The 27,833-nt window shown below is 42.8% G+C and overlaps 1 protein-coding gene across 1 annotated transcript; it reads left to right on the forward strand.

Annotated features, from left to right (window-relative positions):
- Positions 1-232: 232 nt before the first annotated feature.
- On the forward strand, positions 233-27,775 carry LOC310934861 (uncharacterized protein; the record flags this gene model as incomplete). The annotated part of the gene is given in 33 exon segments (XM_083898660.1): positions 233-274; positions 397-2,483; positions 2,580-2,753; positions 2,851-3,024; positions 3,158-3,331; positions 3,465-3,638; positions 3,763-3,936; positions 4,070-4,235; positions 6,770-6,936; positions 9,353-9,442; positions 9,529-9,636; positions 11,287-11,394; positions 11,463-11,582; positions 11,966-12,044; positions 12,166-12,364; positions 12,449-14,252; positions 14,349-14,598; positions 14,601-14,800; positions 16,847-16,893; positions 16,975-17,491; positions 19,918-20,007; positions 20,094-20,201; positions 21,853-21,960; positions 22,029-22,133; positions 22,382-22,489; positions 22,878-22,956; positions 23,079-23,277; positions 23,362-25,165; positions 25,262-25,435; positions 25,571-25,744; positions 25,831-26,004; positions 27,118-27,164; positions 27,246-27,775. Coding segments are annotated over 32 exon segments (10,512 nt in total). The 5' UTR covers positions 233-274.
- Between the last annotated feature and the right edge of the window lie 58 nt (positions 27,776-27,833).

The raw sequence follows: 27,833 nt of genomic DNA on the forward strand, positions 1-27,833 counted from the left end.
TAAGTCGAGCTGACTTGGGCAAGAACTGTACAAAAGAAAATCCTTTAATACACACTAGAGACTGTCCTTCAAGGACTTTTGTCTTCAAGTTGTCAAACTCATGTGAATTTGACTGAAGAAGAAACGTAGGTGCAGCTCAGTGAAAACCTTGTTAGAACCTTGTTAAGTAAATGACACTGAATGTTTTCTCCTCAGAGTTGATCAGCAGAGGACAGAGGTTCTCAGTGGTCAGTCTGTCCAGCAGCATGGAGCAGACCTGGACTCCATATTTAAGGTGTGTAAATGTACAAACATGACACTACTGTTAATATTGAAGCAGAGTCCTGGTCCTGACAGTCTGGATGCTGCTCTGTGGACCTGCAGGATCTCATTTCACTTCACGTTGTTCTGTTCCAGATGCTAGAGGAGAACATCATCTGCTTTGTGAAGAACGAGCTGAAGAAGATCCAGAAGGTTCTGGGTCAGAGGGAGGATGAGGAGGTGTTGGATGGTGAAGATGAGGAGCAGAGGAGGAGCAGAGAGGCCTTTCTGAAGATCACAGACAACTTCCTGAGGAGGATGAAGCAGGAGAAGCTAGCTGACTGTCTGCAGATCAGTAAGAGGACTTTTAATGTGAAAGTAAGAACTTCTCATTTCCTCAATGATCCACTCACTGAGTTATTTTCTTGTGTTCCTTCAGAAACCAGAGCTCAAGCTTGTCGACGTGAACTCAAATCAAACCTGAAGAAGAAGTTCCAGTGTTTGTTTGAGGGCGTGGCTAAAGCAGGAAACCCCACCCTTCTGAATGAGATCTTCACAGAGCTCTACATCACAGAGGGAGGGACTGGAGAGGTCAATGAAGAACATGAGGTCAGACAGATTGAAAGAGCTTCCTGGAAACCAGACAGAGCAGAAACAACCATCAGACAAGAAGACATCTTTAAAGGCTCAGCTGGAACAGACGGACCAATCAGAAGAGTGATGACAAAGGGAGTGGCTGGCATTGGGAAAACAGTCTTAACACAGAAGTTCACTCTGGACTGGGCTGAAGACAAAAGCAACCAGAACATAGAGTTCACATTTCCCTTCACCTTCAGAGAGCTGAATGTGCTGAAAGAGAAGAAGTACAGTTTGGTGGAACTCATCCATCACTTCTTCACTGAAACCAAAGAAGCAGGAATCTGCAGGTTTGAAGACTTTAAGGTGGTCTTCATCTTTGATGGTCTGGACGAGTGTCGACTTCCTCTGGACTTCCACAGCACTGAGATCCTGACTGATGTCACAGCGTCCACCTCAGTGGACGTGCTGCTGACAAACCTCATCAGGGGGAAACTGCTTCCCTCTGCTCGCCTCTGGATAACCACACGACCTGCAGCAGCCAATCAGATCCCTCCTGACTGTGTTGACATGGTGACAGAGGTCAGAGGGTTCACAGATCCACAGAAGGAGGACTACTTCAGGAAGAGGTTCAGAGATGAGGAGCAGGCCAGGAGGATCATCTCCCACATCCAGACATCACGAAGCCTCCACATCATGTGTCACATCCCAGTCTTCTGCTGGATCACTGCAACAGTTCTGGAGAACATGTTGAAAACCAGAGATGGAGGAGAACTGCCCAAGACCCTGACTGAGATGTACGTCCACTTCCTGGTGGTTCAGTCCAAAGTGAAGAAGGTCAAATATGATGGAGGAGCTGAGACAGATCCACACTGGAGTCCAGAGAACAGGAAGATGATTGAGTCTCTGGGGAAACTGGCCTTTGAGCAGCTGCAGAAAGGAAACCTGATCTTCTATGAATCAGACCTGACAGAGTGTGGCATCGATATCACAGCAGCTTCAGTTTACTCAGGAGTCTTCACTCAGATCTTTAAAGAGGAGAGATGCCTGTACCAGGACAAGGTCTTCTGCTTTGTCCATCTGAGTGTTCAGGAGTTCCTGGCTGCTCTTCATGTTCATCTGACCTTCATCAACTCTGGAACAAATCTGTTTTCAGAGGAACCAACGATGAGCCAGTGCTTCAGACTTTTTATTAGCAAACCTGAACTGAATCATCTGCACCAGAGTGCTGTGGACAAGGCCTTACTGAGTCCAAATGGACACCTGGACTTGTTCCTCCGCTTCCTCCTTGGTCTTTCACTGGACTCCAATCAGAAGCTCTTAAGAGGTCTACTGTCACAAACAAGAAATAGCTCACAGACCAATTGGAAAACAGTCGAGTACATCAAGAAGAAGATCAGTGAGAATCTATCAGCAGAGAGAAGCATCAACCTGTTCCACTGTCTGAATGAACTGAATGATTGTTCTCTCGTGGAGGAGATCCAAGAGTCCTTGAAATCTGGACGTCTGTCCACAGAGACACTGTCTCCTGCTCAGTGGTCAGCTCTGGTCTTCATCTTACTGTCATCAGGAAAAGATCTGGACGAGTTTGACCTGAAGAAGTACTCTGCTTCAGAGGAGGCTCTTCTGAAGCTGCTGCCGGTGGTCAAAGCCTCCAACAAAGCTCTGTAAGTGGATCAATATATAAATATTAATAAGACATATTCTAAAGAGCAGAAGAGAAACATGTTTAACCTTTTGTTCATCACTGTTTTCTACCTCAGACTGAGTGACTGTAAACTCTCAGAGAGAAGCTGTGAAGCTCTGTCCTCAGTCCTCAGCTCTGTGTCCTCTAGTCTGAGACACCTGGACCTGAGTAACAATGACCTTCAGGATTCAGGAGTGAAGCTGCTGTGTGATGGACTGAAGAGTCCTCACTGTTCTCTGGAGACTCTCAGGTCAGAAATCCATTTGACTTTACTTTATGTTGTTGTTGATGAAGACATCTTCAGGATTTTCTAAACCACTGAGTTCATCATTTCTTCTTAACTCCAGTCTGTCAGGTTGTCTGGTCACAGAGGAAGGATGTTCTTCTCTGACCTCAACTCTGAACTCCAAATCCTCCCTGCTGAAAAACCTGAATCTGAGTAACAATGACCTTCAGGATTCAGGAGTGAAGCTGCTGTGTGATGGACTGAAGAGTCCTCACTGTTCTCTGGAGACTCTCAGGTCAGAAGTCAGTATATTTGACAGTTGGTCCATTGAATCCTAATTTGGCTTCTTTAGGTTCTTTTTGATGAAGATGTTCAACATCTTGAGGATTTTCTGAATCACTGAGTTCATCAGGTCTTCTTAACTCCAGTCTGTCAGGTTGTCTGGTCACAGAGGAAGGATGTTCTTCTCTGACCTCAGCTCTGAACTCCAATCCCTCCCATTTGAGAGAACTGGACCTGAGTAAAAATGACCTTCAGGATTCAGGAGTGAAGCTGCTGTGTGATGGACTGAAGAGTCCTCATTGTTCTCTGGAGACTCTCAGGTCACAAATCCTTTTATTTGACAGTTGATCTGTTGAATCCTGATTTTTCTTCTTCGGGTTCTTTTCAACTAAGATGTTCAACATCTTCAGGATTTTCTGAATCACTGAGTTCATCATGTCTTCTTAACTCCAGTCTGTCAGGTTGTCTGGTCACAGAGGAAGGATGTTCTTCTCTGACCTCAGCTCTGATTTCCAACCCCTCCCATCTGAGACACCTGGACCTGAGTAACAATGACCTTCAGGATTCAGGAGTGAAGCTGCTGTGTGATGGACTGAAGAGTCCTCACTGTTCTCTGGAGACTTTCAGGTCAGAACTCCGTTTATTCGACAGTTGATCTTTTACATTCTGATTTTGCTTCTTCAGTTTCTTGTTGATGAAGACCTTCAGGATTTTCTGAATCACTGAGTTCATCATATCTTCTTAACTCCAGTCTGTCAGGTTGTCTGGTCACAGAAGAAGGATGTTCTTCTCTGACCTCGGCTCTGAACTCCAAATCCTCCCTCCTGAAAAATCTGGACCTGAGTAACAATGACCTTCAGGATTCAGGAGTGAAGCTGCTGTGTGATGGACTGAAGAGTCCTCACTGTTCTCTGGAGACTCTCAGGTCACAAATCCTTTTATTTGACAGTTGATCTGTTGAATCCTGATTTTTCTTCTTCGGGTTCTTTTCAACTAAGATGTTCAACATCTTCAGGGTTTTCTGAATCACTGAGTTCATCATGTCTTCTTAACTCCAGTCTGTCAGGTTGTCTGGTCACAGAGGAAGGATGTTCTTCTCTGACCTCAGCTCTGAACTCCAATCCCTCCCATCTGAGAGAACTGGACCTGAGCTACAATCATCCAGGAGACTCAGGAAAGAAGCTTCTGTCTGATGGACTGAAGAGTCCACACTGGAGACTGGACACTCTCAGGTATTCTCCTCCTCTTCTGCTTCATGTTCAACAGTAATATTTAAACTTGTAAGTAGGGATGGGGCCGAACCGATCCAGTATCGGTATCGGGTTCCGCTACAGATGTAATTGACATATCGGAAATCTCTATAGTTGGATCGGAAATGTACGATCTGTCTGTGTGTGTGTCTGCTGAAATGTATCCACAAGTGATTCCCTGACTGCTCTGTTAGCTGGCTGCAAAAAGTGGAATGGGTTTCCTGAACTGAAGCGTGTCTCGATGAGACGCGGATTGATGATCCACGACTTCGTTCAGGAAATCCATACCACAGTTTACAGCTAGCAGGTGAGCATGATTGACCAGTAGTTAACCAGGAAGTTCAGCTCCGCAACCTGCAGCCGACGTCATCACAGCCGTCACCGTTTTAAACGCCTGCTCACTGAAGAGAACAGTACTGACAGCGGCATAAAAACAATGAAAATCACATTCCTCTAAGCCAGGGTTCACGTTAGCCGGTATATATGCCGGTTTTTGGCTGTTGTCACGTGAATTTAGCTGGCGAAAAAAAACATCACCGGTTGAAATCAATGATTAACACGGAGAGGGTATTTATTTTTTTTTTTACGCCGGCATCGCGTTGTGGTTGGAGATTGAACATTCACAGCTTGTCTGTGACTCAGTTTGTGTGTGCGCTGCTCTGCGCTCACTGTGTGTGTGTGTGTGAGAGAGAGAGACTCTCTGCCCACAGTAAATAAAGTTAGCTGGATCTCACTCTGTGCAACAGAATTGTAAAAAAAAATAAAACAATTGCCAGGGGTCCGTAAAGTCGCTGTAAACGTTATAAAAGTCATACATATCATACTTGCCTGTATAAAGGAGTTTATTAAAGCCTTATAATCGAAATGATGATAATGACAATGATGATAATAATATTAAAGCAAACAGAGCATCCATATCAGAAGAGTATCGGTATCGGCAGATATCTAAATTCAGAATATCGAAATCGGAAGAGAAAAAAAGTGGATCGGTGCATCCCTACTTGTAAGCAGGTTCAGATTGAAGATTTTCAGCTGAATAAAAACAGACGTTGGTAATAATAGTTCTTTTTGGAACATTTATTAGTTTCAGCAGTAAAAACAACATCCAATTCAAAATAATTGATATGAACTGGATCCAACCTAAATACTAATGAAGTTGAATAATTCCTGACTGGCTTAAACTATAAAGTAAATACCTGAAAACTGTCCACTAGTGTCTTTTCCTCTGCAGTTCAGTCATTAACATCCTGCATGTGAGCTGGAGCTTCCTCAGTGACTCAACTCTGTCTTAGAACCATATATATTGGCTGAAGGGTTCACTGGATCAGGTCTCTAGTCTCATGAGTCCAGAACCCAAACCTTTGACGATGCCTTTCAAAATAAAACCACAACAAGAGCATTACAAAATATTACATAAGAAAAGGCAAAGGCATCACTGAACAACTGAAATGTATAATTACTCTCCACAGACAACACAGATCATCTTCTACAGCTCCAAAATATGCCTGACTGACAAATCACTGTTTCATCAAATCACCAACTCTGGTTTGGTCAAAATAACCACTTCATTCACTAAATGAACGATGACTAAATGACTACTGTGTTAACAGAGTTGAGTAGATTTAGTACGAGCTTCATGGTGGCTCTTTTTAATGAAAACCACAGAAAACATGATCCTACTTTACAACTAAATGGTATAAACACACTTAGAATAGCAAACATGAACTTTCCTGTGTAATTCAAACATTCATCATTGTTTGAATGAATTTAAAATTCAGTGCTATACTCACATTTAAACGTCTTTGGCATCGTCTGGTCTAAACTGCAGGAGACAATTGAAGAATATTGCAACTGATTTTTGTGTTGTTCACATGGGGGCGCTGTTCAGAAAATGCGTAGCCGCCTGAAACTGTGGTCTCTGGTTCTGCAGACACCGTCTTCTCTCACACACCAGAGTGTAGTTCATAATTCTGTCCACCAGAGTGCGTTATTAAGACAACAGTTTGGACAAATGTTGGACACAAACTCATTCAGACTGTTTCTTCCTCCAGGATGGACCATGCTGGAGAGCAGTGGTTAAAACCAGGTCTCAGGAAGTGTAAGTATGGATTTACAGGAAATAACAACATATCAGCTGATCGTCAATAAACTGCAGCTGTGTCTTGTTGTTCTTCATCAGATTCATGTGAACTGGAACTGGACACAAACACAATGTACAGAAGACTCAAACTGTCTGACAACAACAGGAAAGTGACCAATGTGAGAGAAGATCAGTCGTATCCTGATCATCCAGACAGATTTGATGTCGATTATCAGCTGCTGTGTAGATCTGGTCTGACTGGTCGCTGTTACTGGGAGGTCGAGTGGAGAGGAAGTGTTTTTATATCAGTGAGTTACAGAGGAATCAAGAGGAAAGGTGACAGTTATGACTGTTTGTTTGGAAATAATAATCAGTCCTGGAGTCTGAGGTGTTCTGATGATCATGGTTACTCTGTCCTTCACTGTAAGACAATAACACCCATCACATCATCATCTGTCTCTCACAGAGTATCAGTGTTTGTGGACTGTCCTGCTGGGACTCTGTCCTTCTACAGAGTCTCCTCTGACTCACTGATCCACCTCCACACCTTCAGGACCACATTCACTCAAACACTTTATCCTGGGTTCCGTGTCTGGTTTGGTTCCTCAGTGTCTCTGTGTTCTCTGTAGAACATGAAGAGACAGCAGCTTCAGTCGTGTGGTGGACGAGGTCTCACTGTTTATAATCTGATGTTAAAGCTCGGCTCAGTAATTCATTGTTGAAACACTTTTGAATTCTCTTCACGTCCTGATGACCGTCAATAAATAAAGAGAAAAAACAAACTTGTATGTGTGAAATAAACATAAATAACGATCGTCTGTCATTAACTGACCCGCCTACCTATGGAGGTACTGACTGTGCTGTGAGCGCCCCCTGCTGCTGAGAACCAGCCTGAAACACAGAGGTTCACATGTGAACGATCACAACATTTAACACTAAACTCTTTTCACTTTCATTGATCAAAAATATTCCACAGTAACTTTGAATATTTTCATACGAACACAAACAATCCTAACTCTATACATTAAAATGTTCAACGATAAACAAACGTAAACGTCAGAGAACTTACATCTGTGTTGTTGATGCACAGATCAGGAACATCTGCTGACTCCTGCTGGTCATCACATGGAACTGACAGCAGCTTGACTTAGCTCCTCCTAGTGGACAGATAGCACACCTACATCATCTGTGACCCATGACCAGGCGGCTGCTTCGCATAAAAAATTCCAGCTCCATCGCAATCGGCCAATCAGGAGAGAGAACAGACCTGAATCCAGCCGTCGCTCGTTGGACCGGTTCTGACGTCGTCACTTTGACTCTGAAGGTATGAGGACGTGACTCTGTGTCCTCAGATCAGACACAGAAGGACGGCAGGACAGACCAGGGACAATCGGCAGCGTCTGGTGTCCACATGAAGGTGGACAGTGTGTGTGTGTGAGTGGACCTGAGCTCAGTTCAGCAGGTGAGAATAAATAAAATCACTGCTGAATCTTTACAATCTGACTTTGTCTTTTCAACATTCCTGCATGAAGCGTCTGAACTGGTCTGACAGCTTCAATCCACAAATCAACTCTGAGCCACTTTATTACGCTTCATAAGTCTCTGTCACGTCTGCACTGTTTCAATATTAAACCACGTTAGAAATCACACGATCGCGTTTCTTTCTCTGGTCAAAGATTTAACAAATCTGTTCTTTGAGTTTGCGATAAAGAAATTTAAAGCGACACAACGTCTAAAACGCTCTAACACAGTGGACTGTACCTGGTCTGAGGACATGGTTGTTTGGACATTAGAAGTCCTGAGTCACAGTTCATCACTATCATTGGTTTGTCAACAAATGTACAGGTTACTGCCTCATATATTTGATAATAATGATACTACGAGTTTACGATTTGTTGCTGAGGAAGCCTGAACACAGAGGTAAGTTGAACAGCTTCTTACCTGACCACCAGAGGGCGGGCTCTTCTGTTTAAACCAATGGACTCACCTGTAGTGAAGGGCCGTAAAGTGAGATGCTGTCGGCGTCTTGAGCGAGTCGTTTTTCAGAGCTGTGATGTTCACGAACGAGTCGAATCGAAACGATGAGAACCGAGTCGCAGTTGCAAACCGTTTCTTTTTATACGCAAATCGTCCACGCTGTCTTCACGTGAGGTCTTCTGTATGAACTTGGGGGAGGAGCCGAGCACACAGCGCCAATAAAGCATATATTGGTGGGATGTGAACGTTGGAATCATTCTGATCCAAATCTTACCTTATAATTCACAACCAGTGATTATTTGCTATTTGGCTTCTGAGAAATAATGAAATATAAGAACGAGCGGCTCTTTGAATTAAAATGGATTCTCGAGATCCGGCTCCCTTCAAAGAGCCATAAATCCCAGCTCTAGTAGTTTTATCTTCAGACTTGTATCAGGCTGCACCGAGGACGCTGCACTTCTGTTAGCAGCAGCACAAATGTTAGCTTGGTTAAGACACCGTCTCACGTTTACACTGTTGTATTTGTTTGTGTTTTGTAACTACCTTTTTACGGACTATGACACAAACTGCTGTACTTTCACAAAATTCAGACAAAACTTCTGAGAACTTGTCGGCCATGATGGTTGGAGAGTAAACAACGCAGCACGGCGTCAAACATCATCAACATTGTTTTACAATTCCCTTCAAGTTAGTGTGAAAGTAACATAACTATTTATAGAAGGAACTATTTGTTCAGATGATTATTGATACTTTGGTTCTAACTCGTGAGAAACTGGTACCAAAACAGAACCAGTTCTGGATTTTCATCCCAATAACAAAAAGACGTCCACGTACGTTTTACTTGTTCTCTGACGTTTGTGTTGGTGTTCTGCTCACACTAACATACCTGTGGTTCCTTTCATCTGGTCCATCTGGTGTTGCTGGATCTTCTTGCTCCTGCTGGACCTGATGATGATGATGATGATGTTGTGAGAAGCCTGAGGTCCACCCATGTTAGCAGAACTTGTAATGTGTGAGTTTTACTCTCCCAGCAGGTGGCGCTCTGCAATGAATCAGATCAAAGACAGTGATGAGGAAGCTCCGCCCTCTAAAACCACTCTGTGTGAGGAACATGAGGGTCAGAGGTGAGATGAGGATCTCATGGACCATGTGACTCATCTCCATGTCACAGCTCAGTGTTTTATTTACATGTCATGTCCTGTGTTTGTAGGAGGATCCATCAACAGGGACCAGACTCTACTGGACCTGGACCCAGCTGTGTCTCCATGAAGAGTGACTGGTCCATGGATGAACCTATAGACTTCAAACAAGAACAGAGGTTAGATGATGGAGGTCTTCACAGGTCAACAACACTAAATGATCCACCATGTAACACCAGAGACACCTAACATTTAGACATTCAAACCCAGACCCATGCAAAACTGAGACATTCTGGACACATGTCCCAAAAACACCCATCTCTTCCTCCAAAGGTTGGATCTGGGCCCATGAAAATATGGAACATCATGATGAAAAAAATTCATCCAGATCTGATATAAACATCTGAACTTATTAACAGGACTGAACCATGTTACATGATAAGTCTGATCCTGTACCAAATTTCAGTTTGGACAAAGATCTGTGGGTAGATTCTTACTAAAATAAAATATATTTGGGTGATCACCAACCCATCACAAAAACATTCAGATCCATTCGTTAAAAACTCTGGACAGGAAGTTGCTAACATTAGGACAAACTTACAGAAACAAAAAACAATGCCAATGAAAACATAAGCTCTGGACTATAATCTGAAAGATTTACAACAACTGGAGCCAAGATCTGATTAATAAAAATGAGTCAAGATTTAAAAAAAAAAAAAAGTATAGTAAGTATATTCCACCATTTATTTAACTGATAAACTGTACAATAACACATTAGAAAATTCCCCCAGTTCAGTGATTAAAAGTTCAGTTGCTTGGACTTGGACGACACTGCAATACAGTTGTGTCCATGATCACGATGCTATGATGATACAGTGATTCTGAGAACTTCACTAACTTCATTGCAAGACTATTTAATTTGTGATATATCGTGATGTAAGCCTAACAAAACAAGAAAAAGAGTATTTCTTCACAGTATTTGTATTCATACACAACAAAACCTCCGTTTCAAAAACCAGGGCTCGACAGTGTGAGTGTTTTACTCTCATTTGTGAGTTAAAAAACATATATTTATAACAAAAACATTATAAATATATTGTTATCTTATCACGTTGTAATGTGATACTGTTGTTTTTATTTTACTCGTGTGGCAGCAATGATTTCACACAAGCTACAGAAGGACTATATTGTGAACTGGACAAACTAATAAAACAACTTAGCAGTTATTTACATTAATTATATGAAATAAATCTCACAACAGGGTTTTGTCTAAATTTCCTCAACACTAAACACAACAAAATGCGTCTCAGCAGTGACATTTCACACTCACGCGTTCATATTTAGTCACAAATCCCGCCTGTTAACCGCGTTTCCCCATTCACACAATAGGCTAACATTGTTAGCATACGCCTATGGGACTTTACATTGAGTTTGTTAGCTTAGCGGTTAGCGGACTTTTGCCGCGACTCCGTTTACAACTATTTCCTCACGAACAAAGAAAACGACAGACTTCTCTTTACTCACCGCGAAACTCTGCGTCTCCCAGACGAACAGGAATATACGTGATTTTACTCACAATCAACACAGAACCTGTGTGTGCAGCTAGCGAAGCTAAGGTGAGCTAAACAAAATGGCGGAGAGACAACAACAGGTCAACTTTACAGCAAGGAATGGTGGGAGCCGCCCCCTACTGGCTGCTAGGTGGAATTACAACAAATAAGTTAATAAAAACAAACTCACCACAGCATCAGTGAACACAAACAATCAAATAATTATACAGTCTCTATATTGTAAAGATGTTTATGTGGCTTTTTACATTGAATTTGTAGGAGAATCCATCAACAGGGACCGGACTCTACCGGACCTGGACCTGGAGAGAAGAGAATGAAGAGAGTATCACCAGAGAATCTTCTTCATAACGTCAGAAATTATCAGAGGTAAAAAGAAAAAAAGGTTTGTTGTTTTCAGTAAAACATCCTTTTATGGATTTATTTCTCTTGATTAGGAACCAGCATGAAAAACCAGACTCTCCTGGACCTGGTCCTAGCGGTGTGTGTATGATGAGCGAAGCATCTATAGGCCGTAAAATGAACTTCAAGGATGGAGAGAAACATGGTGAACAGATGTAAGAATTTCACACATATTCACACACTTACATGATCCTCCACCAGGGGGAGCCTGTCTCATCCAAACTCTTTGGTGGACCAATCTTGCATTTCTGTTTGAGGTTCCACTAAATGTCTTCAGCCTGTCCTCGTCTCTGAACAAATGTCCAGCAGTAAATCTGGTCAGAGTCTGTGATTGGTCAGGGACATATCGACAAGACACTCTGATTTTGTCTTTGAGAGTTCACACATACACACTAGAGACTGTCCTTCAGGGACTTTTGTCTTCAAGTTGTCAAACTCATGTCGTGTGAACTTGGCTGAAGAAGAAACGTAGGTGCAGCTCAGTGAAAACCTCGTTAGAACCTTGTTAAGTAAATGACACTGAATGTTTTCTCCTCAGAGTTGATCAGCAGAGGACAGAGGTTCTCAGTGGTCAGTCTGTCCAGCAGCATGGAGCAGACCTGGACTCCATATTTAAGGTGTGTAAATGTACAAACATGACACTACTGTTAATATTGAAGCAGAGTCCTGGTCCTGACAGTCTGGATGCTGCTCTGTGGACCTGCAGGATCTCATTTCACTTCACATGTTCTGTTCCAGCTGCTGGAGGAGAACATCATCTGCTTTGTGAAGAACGAGCTGAAGAAGATCCAGAAGTTTCTGGGTCAGAGGGAGGATGAGGAGGTGTTGGATGGTGAAGATGAGGAGCAGAGGAGGAGCAGAGAGGCCTTTCTGAAGATCACAGACAACTTCCTGAGGAGGATGAAGCAGGAGAAGCTAGCTGACTGTCTGCAGAGCAGTAAGAGGACTTTTAATGTGAAAGGAAGAACTTCTCATTTTCTCAATGATCCACTCACTGAGTTATTTTCTTGTGTTCCTTCAGAAACCAGAGCTCCAGCTTGTCGACGTGAACTCAAATCAAACCTGAAGAAGAAGTTCCAGTGTTTGTTTGAGGGCGTGGCTAAAGCAGGAAACCCCACCCTTCTGAATGAGATCTTCACAGAGCTCTACATCACAGAGGGAGGGACTGGAGAGGTCAATGAAGAACATGAGGTCAGACAGATTGAAAGAGCTTCCTGGAAACCAGACAGAGCAGAAACAACCATCAGACAAGAAGACATCTTTAAAGGCTCAGCCGGAAGAGACGGACCAATCAGAAGAGTGATGACAAAGGGAGTGGCTGGCATTGGGAAAACAGTCTTAACACAGAAGTTCACTCTGGACTGGGCTGAAGACAAAAGCAACCAGGACATACAGTTCACATTTCCCTTCACCTTCAGAGAGCTGAATGTGCTGAAAGAGAAGAAGTACAGTTTGGTGGAACTCATCCATCACTTCTTCACTGAAACCAAAGAAGCAGGAATCTGCAGGTTTGAAGACTTGAAGGTGGTCTTCATCTTTGATGGTCTGGACGAGTGTCGACTTCCTCTGGACTTCCACAACACTGAGATCCTGACTGATGTCACAGCGTCCACCTCAGTGGACGTGCTGCTGACAAACCTCATCAGGGGGAAACTGCTTCCCTCTGCTCGCCTCTGGATAACCACACGACCTGCAGCAGCCAATCAGATCCCTCCTGACTGTGTTGACATGGTGACAGAGGTCAGAGGGTTCACAGACCCACAGAAGGAGGACTACTTCAGGAAGAGGTTCAGAGATGAGGAGCAGGCCAGGAGGATCATCTCCCACATCCAGACATCACGAAGCCTCCACATCATGTGTCACATCCCAGTCTTCTGCTGGATCACTGCAACAGTTCTAGAGAACATGTTGAGAACCAGAGATGGAGGAGAACTGCCCAAGACCCTGACTGAGATGTACGTCCACTTCCTGGTGGTTCAGTCCAAAGTGAAGAAGGCCAAATATGATGGAGGAGCTGAGACAGATCCACACTGGAGTCCAGAGAACATGAAGATGATTGAGTCTCTGGGGAAACTGGCCTTTGAGCAGCTGCAGAAAGGAAACCTGATCTTCTATGAATCAGACCTGACAGAGTGTGACATCGATATCACAGCAGCTTCAGTTTACTCAGGAGTCTTCACTCAGATCTTTAAAGAGGAGAGAGGCCTGTACCAGGACAAGGTCTTCTGCTTTGTCCATCTGAGTGTTCAGGAGTTTCTGGCTGCTCTTCATGTTCATCTGACCTTCATCACCTCTGGAACAAATCTGTTTTCAGAGGAACCAACGATGAGCCAGTGCTTCAAACTTTTTATTAGCAAACCTGAACTGAATCATCTGCACCAGAGTGCTGTGGACAAGGCCTTACTGAGTCCAAATGGACACCTGGACTTGTTCCTCCGCTTCCTTCTGGGTCTTTCACTGAAGACCAATCAGAAGGTCTTAAGAGGTCTACTGACACAAACAGGAAGTGGCTCACGGACCAATCAGAAAACAGTCCAGTACATCAAGAAGAAGATCAGTAAAAATCTGTCAGCAGAGACAAGCATCAACCTGTTCCACTGTCTGAATGAACTGAATGATTGTTCTCTTGTGGAAGAGATCCAAGAGTCCTTGAAATCTGGACGTCTGTCCACAGAGACACTGTCTCCTGCTCAGTGGTCAGCTCTGGTCTTCATCTTACTGTCATCAGGAAAAGACCTGGATGAGTTTGACCTGAAGAAGTACTCTGCTTCAGAGGAGGCTCTTCTGAAGCTTCTGCCGGTGGTCAAAGCCTCCAACAAAGCTCTGTAAGTGGATCAATATATAAATATTAATAAGACATATTCTAAAGACCACAAGAGAAACATGTTTAACCTTTTGTTCATCACTGTTTTCTACCTCAGACTGAGTGACTGTAAACTCTCAGAGAGAAGCTGTGAAGCTCTGTCCTCAGTCCTCAGCTCTGTGTCCTCTAGTCTGAGACACCTGGACCTGAGTAACAATGACCTTCAGGATTCAGGAGTGAAGCTGCTGTGTGATGGACTGAAGAGTCCTCACTGTTCTCTGGAGACTCTCAGGTCAGAAATCCATTTGACTTTACTTTATGTTGTTGTTGATGAAGATGTTCAACATCTTCAGGATTTTCTAAACCACTGAGTTCATCAAAACTTCTTAACTCCAGTTTGTCAGATTGTCTGGTCACAGAGGAAGGATGTTCTTCTCTGACCTCAGCTCTAAACTCCAACCCCTCCCATCTGAGAGAACTGGACCTGAGCTACAATCATCCAGGAGACTCAGGAAAGAAGCTTCTGTCTGATGGACTGAAGAGTCCACACTGGAGACTGGACACTCTCAGGTATTCTCCTCCTCTTCTGCTTCATGTTCAACAGTAATATTTAAACTTGTAAGTAGGGATGGGGCCGAACCGATCCAGTATCGGTATCGGGTCCCGCTACAGATGTAATTGACATATCGGAAATCTCTATAGTTGGATCGGAAATGTACGATCTGTCTGTGTGTGTGTCTGCTGAAATGTCTCCACAAGTGATTCCCTGACTGCTCTGCTAGCTGGCTGCAAAAAGTGGAATGGGTTTCCTGAACTGAAGCGTGTCTCGATGAGACGCGGATTGGTGATCCACGACTTCGTTCAGGAAATCCATACCACAGTTTACAGCTAGCAGGTGAGCATGATTGACCAGTAGTTTACCAGGAAGTTCAGCTCCGCAACCTGCAGCCGTCACCGTTTTAAACGCCTGCTCGCTGAAGAGAACAGTACTGACAGCGGCATAAAAACAATGAAAATCACATTCCTCCAAGCCAGGGTTCAAGTTAGCCGGTATATATGCCGGTTTTTGGCTGTTGTCACGTGAATTTAGCTGGCGAAAAAAAACATCACCGGTTGAAATCAATGATTAACACGGAGAGGGTTTTTTTTTTTTTTTTTTTTTTTACGCCGGCATCGCGTTGTGGTTGGAGATTGAACATTCACAGCTTGTCTGTGACTCAGTTTGTGTGTGCGCTGCTCTGCGCTCACTGTGTGTGTGTGTGTGAGAGAGAGAGACTCTCTGCCCACAGTAAATAAAGTTAGCTGGATCTCACTCTGTGCAACAGAATTGTAAAAAAAAAAATAAAACAATTGCCAGGGGTCCGTAAAGTCGCTGTAAACGTTATAAAAGTCATACATATCATACTTGCCTGTATAAAGGAGTTTATTAAAGCCTTATAATCGAAATGATGATAATGACAATGATGATAATAATATTAAAGCAAACAGAGCATCCATATCAGAAGAGTATCGGTATCGGCAGATATCTAAATTCAGAATATCGAAATCGGAAGAGAAAAAAAGTGGATCGGTGCATCCCTACTTGTAAGCAGGTTCAGATTGAAGATTTTCAGCTGAATAAAAACAGACGTTGGTAATAATAGTTTTTTTTGGAACATTTATTAGTTTCTGCAGTAAAAACAACATCCAATTCAAAATAATTGATATGAACTGGATCCAAACTAAATACTAATGAAGTTGAATAATTCCTGACTGGCTTAAATTATAAAGTAAATACCTGAAAACTGTGTCTTTTCCTCTGCAGTTCAGTCATTAACATCCTGCATGTGAGCTGGAGCTTCCTCAGTGACTCAACTCTGTCTTAGAACCATATATATTGGCTGAAGGGTTCTCTGGATCAGGTCTCTAGTCTCATGAGTCCAGAACCCAAACCTTTGACGATGCCTTTCAAAATAAAACCACAACAAGAGCATTACAAAGTATTACATAAGAAAAGGCAAAGGCATCACTGAACAACTGAAATGTATAATTACTCTCCACAGACAACACAGATCATCTTCTACAGCTCCAAAATATGCCTGACTGACAAATCACTGTTTCATCAAATCACCAACTCTGGTTTGGTCAAAATAACCACTTCATTCACTAAATGAACGATGACTAAATGACTACTGTGTTAACAGAGTTGAGTAGATTTAGTACGAGCTTCATGGTGGCTCTTTTTAATGAAAACCACAGAAAACATGATCCTACTTTACAACTAAATGGTATAAACACACTTAGAATAGCAAACATGAACTTTCCTGTGTAATTCAAACATTCATCATTGTTTGAATGAATTTAAAATTCAGTGCTATACTCACATTAAAACGTCTTTGGCGTCTTCTGATCTAAACTGCAGGAGACAATTGAAGTGCTGTCTCCTGTGTTGTCCACATGGTGGTGCTGTTCAGAAAATGCGTAGCCGCCTGAAACTGTGGTCTCTGGTTCTGCAGACACCGTCTTCTCTCACACACCAGAGTGTAGTTCATAATTCTGTCCACCAGAGTGCGTTATTAAGACAACAGTTTGGACAAATGTTGGACACAAACTCATTCAGACTGTTTCTTCCTCCAGGATGGACCATGCTGGAGAGCAGTGGTTAAAACCAGGTCTCAGGAAGTGTAAGTATGGATTTACAGGAAATAACAACATATCAGCTGATCGTCAATAAACTGCAGCTGTGTCTTGTTGTTCTTCATCAGATTCATGTGAACTGGAACTGGACACAAACACAATGAACAGAAAACTCAAACTGTCTGACAACAACAGGAAAGTGACCAATGTGAGAGAAGATCAGTCGTATCCTGATCATTCAGACAGATTTGACTACCATTATCAGCTGCTGTGTAGATCTGGTCTGACTGGTCGCTGTTACTGGGAGGTCGAGTGGAGAGGAAGTGTTTTTATATCAGTGAGTTACAGAGGAATCAAGAGGAAAGGCAACAGTTATGACTGTTGTTTTGGACATAATAATCAGTCCTGGAGTCTGAGGTGCTCTGATGATGATGGTTACTCTGTCAGTCACTGTGGGACAATAACATCCATCACATCATCATCTGTCTCTCACAGAGTATCAGTGTATGTGGACTGTCCTGCTGGGACTCTGTCCTTCTACAGAGTCTCCTCTGACTCACTGATCCACCTCCACACCTTCAGGACCACATTCACTGAACCACTTTATCCTGGGTTCCTGGTCTGGCCTGGTTCCTCAGTGTCTCTGTGTTCTCTGTAGAACATGAAGAGACAGCAGCTTCAGTCGTGTGGTGGACGAGGTCTCACTGTTTATAATCTGATGTTAAAGCTCGGCTCAGTAATTCATTGTTGAAACACTTTTGAATTCTCTTCACGTCCTGATGACCGTCAATAAATAAAGAGAAAATATAAACTTGTATGTGTGAAATAAACATAAAGAACGATCGTCTGTCATTAACTGACCCGCCTACCTATGGAGGTACTGACTGTGCTGTGAGCGCCCCCTGCTGCTGAGAACCAGCCTGAAACACAGAGGTTCACATGTGAACGATCACAACATTTAACACTAAACTCTTTTCACTTTCATTGATCAAAAATATTCCACAGTAACTTTGAATATTTTCATACAAACACAAACAATCCTAACTCTATACATTAAAATGTTCAACGATAAACAAACGTAAACGTCAGAGAAATCTGTGTTGTTGATGCACAGATCAGGAACATCTGCTCTGGTCATCACATGGAACTGACAGCAGCTTGACTTAGCTCCTCCTAGTGGACAGATAGCACACCTACATCATCTGTGACCCATGACCAGGCGGCTGCTTCGCATAAAAAATTCCAGCTCCATCGCAATCGGCCAATCAGGAGAGAGAACAGACCTGAATCCAGCCGCGGCTCGTTGGACCGGTTTTGACGTCGTCACTTTGACTCTGAAGGTATGAGGACGTGACTCTGTGTCCTCAGATCAGACACAGAAGGACGGCAGGACAGACCAGGGACAATCGGCAGCGTCTGGTGTCCACATGAAGGTGGACAGTGTGTGTGTGTGAGTGGACCTGAGCTCAGTTCAGCAGGTGAGAATAAATAAAATCACTGCTGAATCTTTACAATCTGACTTTGTCTTTTCAACATTCCTGCATGAAGCGTCTGAACTGGTCTGACAGCTTCAATCCACAAATCAACTCTGAGCCACTTTATTACGCTTCATAAGTCTCTGTCACGTCTGCACTGTTTCAATATTAAACCACGTTAGAAATCACACGATCGCGTTTCTTTCTCTGTTCAAAGATTTAACAAATCTGTTCTTTGAGTTTGCGATAAAGAAATTTACAGCGACACAACGTCTAAAACGCTCTAACACAGTGGACTGTACCTGGTCTGAGGACATGGTTGTTTGGACATTAGAAGTCCTGAGTCACAGTTCATCACTATCATCGGTTTGTCAACAAATGTACAGGTTACTGCCTCATATATTTGATAATAATGATACTACGAGTCTACGATTTGTTGCTGAGGAAGCCTGAACACAGAGGTAAGTTGAACAGCTTCTTACCTGACCACCAGAGGGCGGGCTCTTCTGTTTAAACCAATGGACTCACCTGTAGTGAAGGGCCTTAAAGTGCGATGCTGTCGGCGTCTTGAGCGAGTCGTTTTTCAGAGCTGTGACGTTCACGAACGAGTCGAATCGAGTCGAATCGAAACGATGAGAACCGAGTCGCAGTTGCAAACCGTTTCTTTTTATACGCAAATCGTCCACGCTGTCTTCACGTGACACGCGAGTGCGGCTCGTGACGCCTCCTGTATGAACTTGGGGGAGGAGCCGAGCACACAGCGGCGATAAAGTATACATTGGTGGGATGTGAACGTTTGAATCATTCTAATCCAAATCTTACCTTATAATTTACAACCAGTGATTATTTTATGTTTGGCTTCTAAAATAATAACAAAATATAAGAACGAGTCGAGTGTTTTGAACGGCTCTTTGAAGGGAACGGCTCCTCGAGATCCGGCTCCCTTCAAAGAGCCATAAATCCCAGCTCTAGTAGTTTTATCTTCAGACTTGTATCAGGCTGCACCGAGGACGCTGCACTTCTGTTAGCAGCAGCACAAATGTTAGCTTGGTTAAGACACCGTCTCACGTTTACACTGTTGTATTTGTTTGTGTTTTGTAACTACCTTTTCACGTACTATGACACAAGCTGCTGTACTTTCACAAAATTCAGACAAAACTTTAAAGAACTTGTCGGCCATGATGGTTGGAGAGTAAACAACGCAGCACGACGTCAAACATCATCAGCATTATTTTACAATTCCCTTCAAGTTAGTGTGAAAGTAACATAACTATTTATAGAAGGAACTATTTGTTCAGATGATTATTGATACTTTGGTTGTAACTCGTGAGAAACTGGTACCAAAACAGAACCAGTTCTGGATTTTCATCCCAATAACAAAAAGACGTCCACGTACGTTTTACTTGTTCTCTGACATTTGTGTTGGTGTTCTGCTCACACTAACATACCTGTGGTTCCTTTCATCTGGTCCATCTGGTGTTGCTGGATCTTCTTGCTCCTGCTGGACCTGATGATGATGATGATGATGTTGTTAGAAGCCTGAGGTCCACCCATGTTAGCAGAACTTGTTATGTGTGAGTTTTACTCTCCCAGCAGGTGGCGCTCCGCAATGAATCAGATCAAAGACAGTGAAGATGAAGCTCCGCCCTCTAAAACCACTCTGTGTGAGGAACATGAGGGTCAGAGGTGAGATGAGGATCTCATGGACCATGTGACTCATCTCCATGTCACAGCTCAGTGTTATATTTACATGTCATGTCCTGTGTTTGTAGGAGGATCCATCAACAGGGACCAGGTTCTACTGGACCTGGACCCAGCTGTGTCTCCATGAAGAGTGACTGGTCCATGGGTCAACCTATGGACTTCAAACAAGAACAGAGGTTAGATGATGGAGGTCTTCACAGGTCAACAACACTAAATGATCCACCATGTAACACCAGAGACACCTAATATTTGGACATTCAAACCCAGACCCATGCAAAACTGAGACATTCTGGACACATGTCCCAAAAACACCCATCTCTTCCTCCAAAGCTTGGATCTGGGCCCATGAAAATATGGAACATCATGATGAAAAAAATTCATCCAGATCTGATATAAACATCTGAACTTATTAACAGGACTGAACCATGTTACATGATAAGTCTGATCCTGTACCAAATTTCAGTTTGGACAAAGATCTGTGGGTAGATTCTTACTAAAATAAAATATATTTGGGTGATCACCAACCCATCACAAAAACATTCAGATCCATTCGTTAAAAACTCTGGACAGGAAGTTGCTAACATTAGGACAAACTTACAGAAACAAAAAACAATGCCAATGAAAACATAAGCTCTGGACTATAATCTGAAAGATTTACAACAACTGGAGCCAAGATCTGATTAATAAAAATGAGTCAAGATTTAAAAAAAAAAAAAAGTATAGTAAGTATATTCCACCATTTATTTAACTGATAAACTGTACAATAACACATTAGAAAATTCCCCCAGTTCAGTGATTAAAAGTTCAGTTGCTTGGACTTGGACGACACTGCAATACAGTTGTGTCCATGATAACGATGCTATGATGATAGAGTGATTCTGAGAACTTCACTAACTTCATTGCAAGACTATTTAATTTGTGATATATCGTGATGTAAGCCTAACAAAACAAGAAAAAGAGTATTTCTTCACAGTATTTGTATTTATACACAACAAAACCTCTGTTTCAAAAACCAGGGCTCGACAGTGCGAGTGTTTTACTCTCATTTGTGAGTTAAAAAACATATAAATAACAAAAACATTATATTGTTTTAACACTTATCTTATCACGTTGTTATGTGATACTGCTGTTTTCATTTTACTCGTGTGGCAGCAATGATTTCACACAAGCTACAGAAGGACTATATTGTGAACTGGACAAACTAATAAAACAACTTAGCTTAACTTAGTTATTTACATTAATTATATGAAATAAATCTCACAACAGGGTTTTGCCTAAATTTCCTCAACACTAAACACAACAAAATGCGTCTCAGCAGTGACATTTCACACTCACGCGTTCATATTTAGTCACAAATCCCGCCTGTTAACCGCGTTTCCCCATTCACACAATAGGCTAACATTGTTAGCATACGCCTATGGGACTTTACATTGAGTTTGTTAGCTTAGCGGTTAGCGGACTTTTGCCGCGACTCCGTCTCCAACTATTTCCTCACGAACAAAGAAAACGACAGACTTCTCTTTACTCACCGCGAAACTCTGCGTCTCCCAGACGAACAGGAATATACGTGATTTGACTCACAATCAACACAGAACCAGTGTGTGCAGCTAGCGAAGCTAAGGTGAGCTAAACAAAATGGCGGAGAGACAACAACAGGTCAACTTTACAGCAAGGAATCGTGGGAGCCGCCCCCTACTGGCTGCTAGGTGGAATTACAACAAATAAGTTAATAAAAACAAACAGCATCAGTGAACACAAACAATCAAATAATTATACAGTCACTATATTGTAAAGATGTTTATGTGGCTTTTTACATTGAATTTGTAGGAGAATCCATCAACAGGGACTGGACTCTAACGGACCTGGACCTGGAGAGAAGAGAATGAAGAGAGTATCACCAGAGAATCTTCTTCATAATGTCAGAAATTATCAGAGGTAAAAAGAAAAATAAGTTTGTTGTTTTCAGTAAAACATCCTTTTATGGATTTATTTCTCTTGATTAGGAACCAGCATGAAAAACCAGACTCTCCTGGACCTGGTCCTAGCGGTGTGTCCATGAAGAGTGACTGGTCCAAAAACCAAATTATTAACTTCAGCGAGCGTCAGAGGTGAGAAAACAAAATTGGTAGTTTGTTGTTTTCTGTAAAATAGCATTTTAAGAATATGTTTATTTGATAAGGAACCAACATGAAAAACCAGACTCTCCTGGACCTGGTCCTAGCGGTGTGTCCATGAAGAGTGACTGGTCCAAAAACCAAATTATTAACTTCAGCGAGCGTCACAGGTGAGAAAACAAAATGAGTAGTTTGTTGTTTTCTGTAAAACATAATTCTATGAATTTATTTCTCTTGATTAGGAACCAGCATGAAAAACCAGACTCTCCTCGACCTGGTCCCAGCGGTGTGTGTATGATGAGCGAAGCATCTATAGGCCGTAAAATGAACTTCAAGGATGGAGAGCAGATGTAAGAATTTCACACATATTCACACACTTACATGATTCTCCACCAGGGGGAGCCTGTCTCATCCAAACTCTTTGGTGGACCAATCTTGCATTTCTGTTTGAGGTTCCACTAAATGTCTTCAGCCTGTCCTCGTCTCTGAACAAATGTCCAGCAGTAAATCTGGTCAGAGTCTGTGATTGGTCAGGGACATATCGACAAGACACTCTGATTTTGTCTTTGAGAGTTCACACATACACACTAGAGACTGTCCTTCAGGGACTTTTGTCTTCATGTTGTCAAACTCATGTCGTGTAAACTTGGCTGAAGAAGAAACGTAGGTGCAGCTCAGTGAAAACCGTGTCAGAATAAATGATTGTTTAGTAAATGACACTGAATGATTTCTCCTCAGAGATGATCAGCAGAGGACAGAGGTTCTCAGTGGTCAGTCTGTCCAGCAGCATGGAGCAGACCTGGACTCCATATTTAAGGTGTGTAAATGTACAAACATGACACTACTGTTAATATTGAAGCAGAGTCCTGGTCCTGACAGTCTGGATGCTGCTCTGTGGACCTGCAGGATCTCATTTCACTTCACGTTGTTCTGTTCCAGATGCTGGAGGAGAACATCATCTGCTTTGTGAAGAACGAGCTGAAGAAGATACAGAAGGTTCTGGGTCAGAGGGAGGATGAGGAGGTGTTGGATGGTGAAGATGAGGAGCAGAGGAGGAGCAGAGAGGCCTTTCTGAAGATCACAGAGAACTTCCTGAGGAGGATGAAGCAGGAGAAGCTAGCTGACTGTCTGCAGAGCAGTAAGAGGACTTTTAATGTGAAAGGAAGAACATCTCATTTTCTCAATGATCCACTCACTGATTTATTTTCTTGTGTTCCTTCAGAAACCAGAGCTCCAGCTTGTCGACGTGAACTCAAATCAAACCTGAAGAAGAAGTTCCAGTGTTTGTTTGAGGGCGTGGCTAAAGCAGGAAACCCCACCCTTCTGAATGAGATCTTCACAGAGCTCTACATCACAGAGGGAGGGACTGGAGAGGTCAATGAAGAACATGAGGTCAGACAGATTGAAAGAACTTCCTGGAAACCAGACAGAGCAGAAACAACCATCAGACAAGAAGACATCTTTAAAGCCTCAGCTGGAAGAGACGGACCAATCAGAAGAGTGATGACAAAGGGAGTGGCTGGCATTGGGAAAACAGTCTTAACACAGATGTTCACTCTGGACTGGGCTGAAGACAAAAGCAACAAGGACATAGAGTTCACATTTCCCTTCACCTTCAGAGAGCTGAATGTGCTGAAAGAGAAGAAGTACAGTTTGGTGGAACTCATCCATCACTTCTTCACTGAAACCAAAGAAGCAGGAATCTGCAGGTTTGAAGACTTGAAGGTGGTCTTCATCTTTGATGGTCTGGACGAGTGTCGACTTCCTCTGGACTTCCACAACACTGAGATCCTGACTGATGTCACAGCGTCCACCTCAGTGGACGTGCTGCTGACAAACCTCATCAGGGGGAAACTGCTTCCCTCTGCTCGCCTCTGGATAACCACACGACCTGCAGCAGCCAATCAGATCCCTCCTGACTGTGTTGACATGGTGACAGAGGTCAGAGGGTTCACAGATCACCAGAAGGAGGACTACTTCAGGAAGAGGTTCAGAGATGAGGAGCAGGCCAGGAGGATCATCTCCCACATCCAGACATCACGAAGCCTCCACATCATGTGCCACATCCCAGTCTTCTGCTGGATCACTGCAACAGTTCTGGAGAACATGTTGAAAACCAGAGATGGAGGAGAACTGCCCAAGACCCTGACTGAGATGTACGTCCACTTCCTGGTGGTTCAGTCCAAAGTGAAGAAGGTCAAATATGATGGAGGAGCTGAGACAGATCCACACTGGAGTCCAGAGAACAGGAAGATGATTGAGTCTCTGGGGAAACTGGCCTTTGAGCAGCTGCAGAAAGGAAACCTGATCTTCTATGAATCAGACCTGACAGAGTGTGGCATCGATATCACAGCAGCTTCAGTTTACTCAGGAGTCTTCACTCAGATCTTTAAAGAGGAGAGAGGCCTGTACCAGGACAAGGTCTTCTGCTTTGTCCATCTGAGTGTTCAGGAGTTTCTGGCTGCTCTTCATGTTCATCTGACCTTCATCACCTCTGGAACAAATCTGCTTTCAGAGGAACCATCAACATCCCAGAGGTTCAAATTGTTTAAAAAAAAACCTGAACTGAATCATCTGCACCAGAGTGCTGTGGACAAGGCCTTACTGAGTCCAAATGGACACCTGGACTTGTTCCTCCGCTTCCTTCTTGGTCTTTCACTGGAGACCAATCAGAAGCTCTTAAGAGGTCTACTGACACAAACAGGAAGTAGCTTGCAGACCGTTCAGAAAACAGTCCAGTACATCAAGAAGAAGATCAGTAAAAATCTGTCAGCAGAGAGAAGCATCAACCTGTTCCACTGTCTGAATGAACTGAATGATTGTTCTCTTGTGGAGGAGATCCAAGAGTCCTTGAAATATGGACGTCTGTCCACAGAGACACTGTCTCCTGCTCAGTGGTCAGCTCTGGTCTTCATCTTACTGTTATCAGGAAAAGATCTGGATGAGTTTGACCTGAAGAAGTACTCTGCTTCAGAGGAGGCTCTTCTGAAGCTGCTGCCGGTGGTCAAAGCCTCCAACAAAGCTCTGTAAGTGGATCAATATATAAACATTAATAAGACATATTCTAAAGACCACAAGAGAAACATGTTTAACCTTTTGTTCATCACTGTTTTCTACCTCAGACTGAGTGACTGTAAACTCTCAGAGAGAAGCTGTGAAGCTCTGTCCTCAGTCCTCAGCTCTGTGTCCTCTAGTCTGAGACACCTGGACCTGAGTAACAATGACCTTCAGGATTCAGGAGTGAAGCTGCTGTGTGATGGACTGAAGAGTCCTCACTGTTCTCTGGAGACTCTCAGGTCAGAACCCTGTTTATTTGACAGTTGATCTTTTAAATTCTGATTTTGCTTCTTCAGGTTCTTCTTAATGAAGATGTTTAATATCTTCAGGATTTTCTGAATCATCATGAGTTCATCATGTCTTCTTAACTCCAGTCTGTCAGGTTGTCTGGTCACAGAGGAAGGATGTTCTTCTCTGACCTCAACTCCGAACTCCAAATCTTTCCTCCTGAAAAATCTGGACCTGAGTAACAATGACCTTCAGGATTCAGGAGTGAAGCTGCTGTGTGATGGACTGAAGAGTCCTCACTGTTCTCTGGAGACTCTCAGGTCAGAACTCTGTTTATTTGACAGATGTTCAACTTCTTCAGAATTTTCTGAATCATCATGAGTTCATCATATCTTCTTAACTCCAGTCTGTCAGGTTGTCTGGTCACAGAAGAAGGATGTTCTTCTCTGACCTCAGCTCTAAACTCCAACCCCTCCCATCTGAGAGAACTGGACCTGAGCTTCAATCATCCAGGAGACTCAGGAAAGAAGCTTCTGTCTGATGGACTGAAGAGTCCACACTGGAGACTGGACACTCTCAGGTATTCTCCTCCTCTTCCTCTTCTGCTTCATCTTCAACAGCAGTATTTAAACTTGTAAGCAGGTTCAGGTTGAAGATTTTCAGCTGAATAAAAACAGACGTTGACAACAATAGTTGTTTTGGAACATGTATTAGTTTCTGAAGTAAAAACAACATCCAATTCAAAATGATTTATATGAACTGGATCCAATCTAAATACTAATGAGGTTGAATAATTCCTGACTGGCTTAAACTATAAGGTAAATACCTGAAAACTGTCCACTAGTGTCTTTTCCTCTGCAGTTCAGTCATTAACATCCTGCATGTGAGCTGGAGCTTCCTCAGTGACTCAACTCTGTCTTAGAACCATAGATATTGGCTGAAGGGTTCCCTGGATCAGGTCTCTAGTCTCATGAGTCCAGAACCCAAACCTTTGACGATGCCTTTCAAAATAAAACCACAACAAGAGCATTACAAAATATTACATAAGAAAAGGCAAAGAAATCACTGAACAACTGAAATGTATAATTACTCTCCACAGACAACACAGACTATTCTACAGCTCCAAAATATGCCTGACTGACAAATCACTGTTTCATCAAATCACCAACTCTGGTTTGGTCAAAATAACCACTTCATTCACTAAATGAACGATGACTAAATGACTACTGTGTTAACAGAGTTGAGTAGATTTAGTACGAGCTTCATGGTGGCTCTTTTGAATGAAAACCACAGAAAACATGATCCTACTTTACAACTAAATGGTATAAACACACTTAGAATAGCAAACATGAACTTTCCTGTGTAATTCAAACATTCATCATTGTTTGAATGAATTTAAAATTCAGTGCTATAATCACATTTAAACGTCTTTGGCATCGTCTGGTCTAAACTGCAGGAGACAATTGAAGTGCTGTCTCCTGTGTTGTCCACATGGTGGTGCTGTTCAGAAAATGCGTAGCCACCTGAAACTGTGGTCTCTGGTTCTGCAGACACCGTCTTCTCTTTGAAACACACCTGTCCTTGATCTGACACCAGAGTGTAGTTCATAATTCTGTCCACCAGAGTGCGTTATTAAGACAACAGTTTGGACAAATGTTGGACACAAACTCATTCAGACTGTTTCTTCCTCCAGGATGGACCATGCTGGAGAGCAGAGGTTAAAACCAGGTGTCAGGAAGTGTAAGTATGGATTTACAGGAAATAACAACATATCAGCTGATCGTCAATAAACTGCAGCTGTGTCTTGTTGTTCTTCATCAGATTCATGTGAACTGGAACTGGACACAAACACAATGAACAGAAAACTCAAACTGTCTGACAACAACAGGAAAGTGACCAATGTGAGAGAAGATCAGTCGTATCCTGATCATCCAGACAGATTTGACTACTATTATCAGCTGCTGTGTAGATCTGGTCTGACTGGTCGCTGTTACTGGGAGGTCGAGTGGAGAGGATATGTTTATATATCACTGAGTTACAGAGGAATCAAGAGGAAAGGCAACAGTTTTGACTGTTTGTTTGGATATAATAATCAGTCCTGGAGTCTGAGGTGCTCTGATGATGATGGTTACTCTGTCCTTCACTGTGAGACAGAAACATCCATCAGATCATCGTCTGTCTCTCACAGAGTATCAGTGTATGTGGACTGTCCTGCTGGGACTCTGTCCTTCTACAGAGTCTCCTCTGACTCACTGATCCACCTCCACACCTTCAGGACCACATTCACTCAACCACTTTATCCTGGGTTCTGGGTCTCTTTTGGTTCCTCAGTGTCTCTGTGTTCTCTGTAGAACATGAAGAGACAGCAGCTTCAGTCGTGTGGTGGACGAGGTCTCACTGTTTATAATC

Source organism: Microchirus variegatus (genome assembly GCF_963457635.1).
Source record: "Microchirus variegatus genome assembly, chromosome: 12".
Classification (NCBI taxonomy): Eukaryota; Metazoa; Chordata; class Actinopteri; order Pleuronectiformes; family Soleidae; genus Microchirus; species Microchirus variegatus.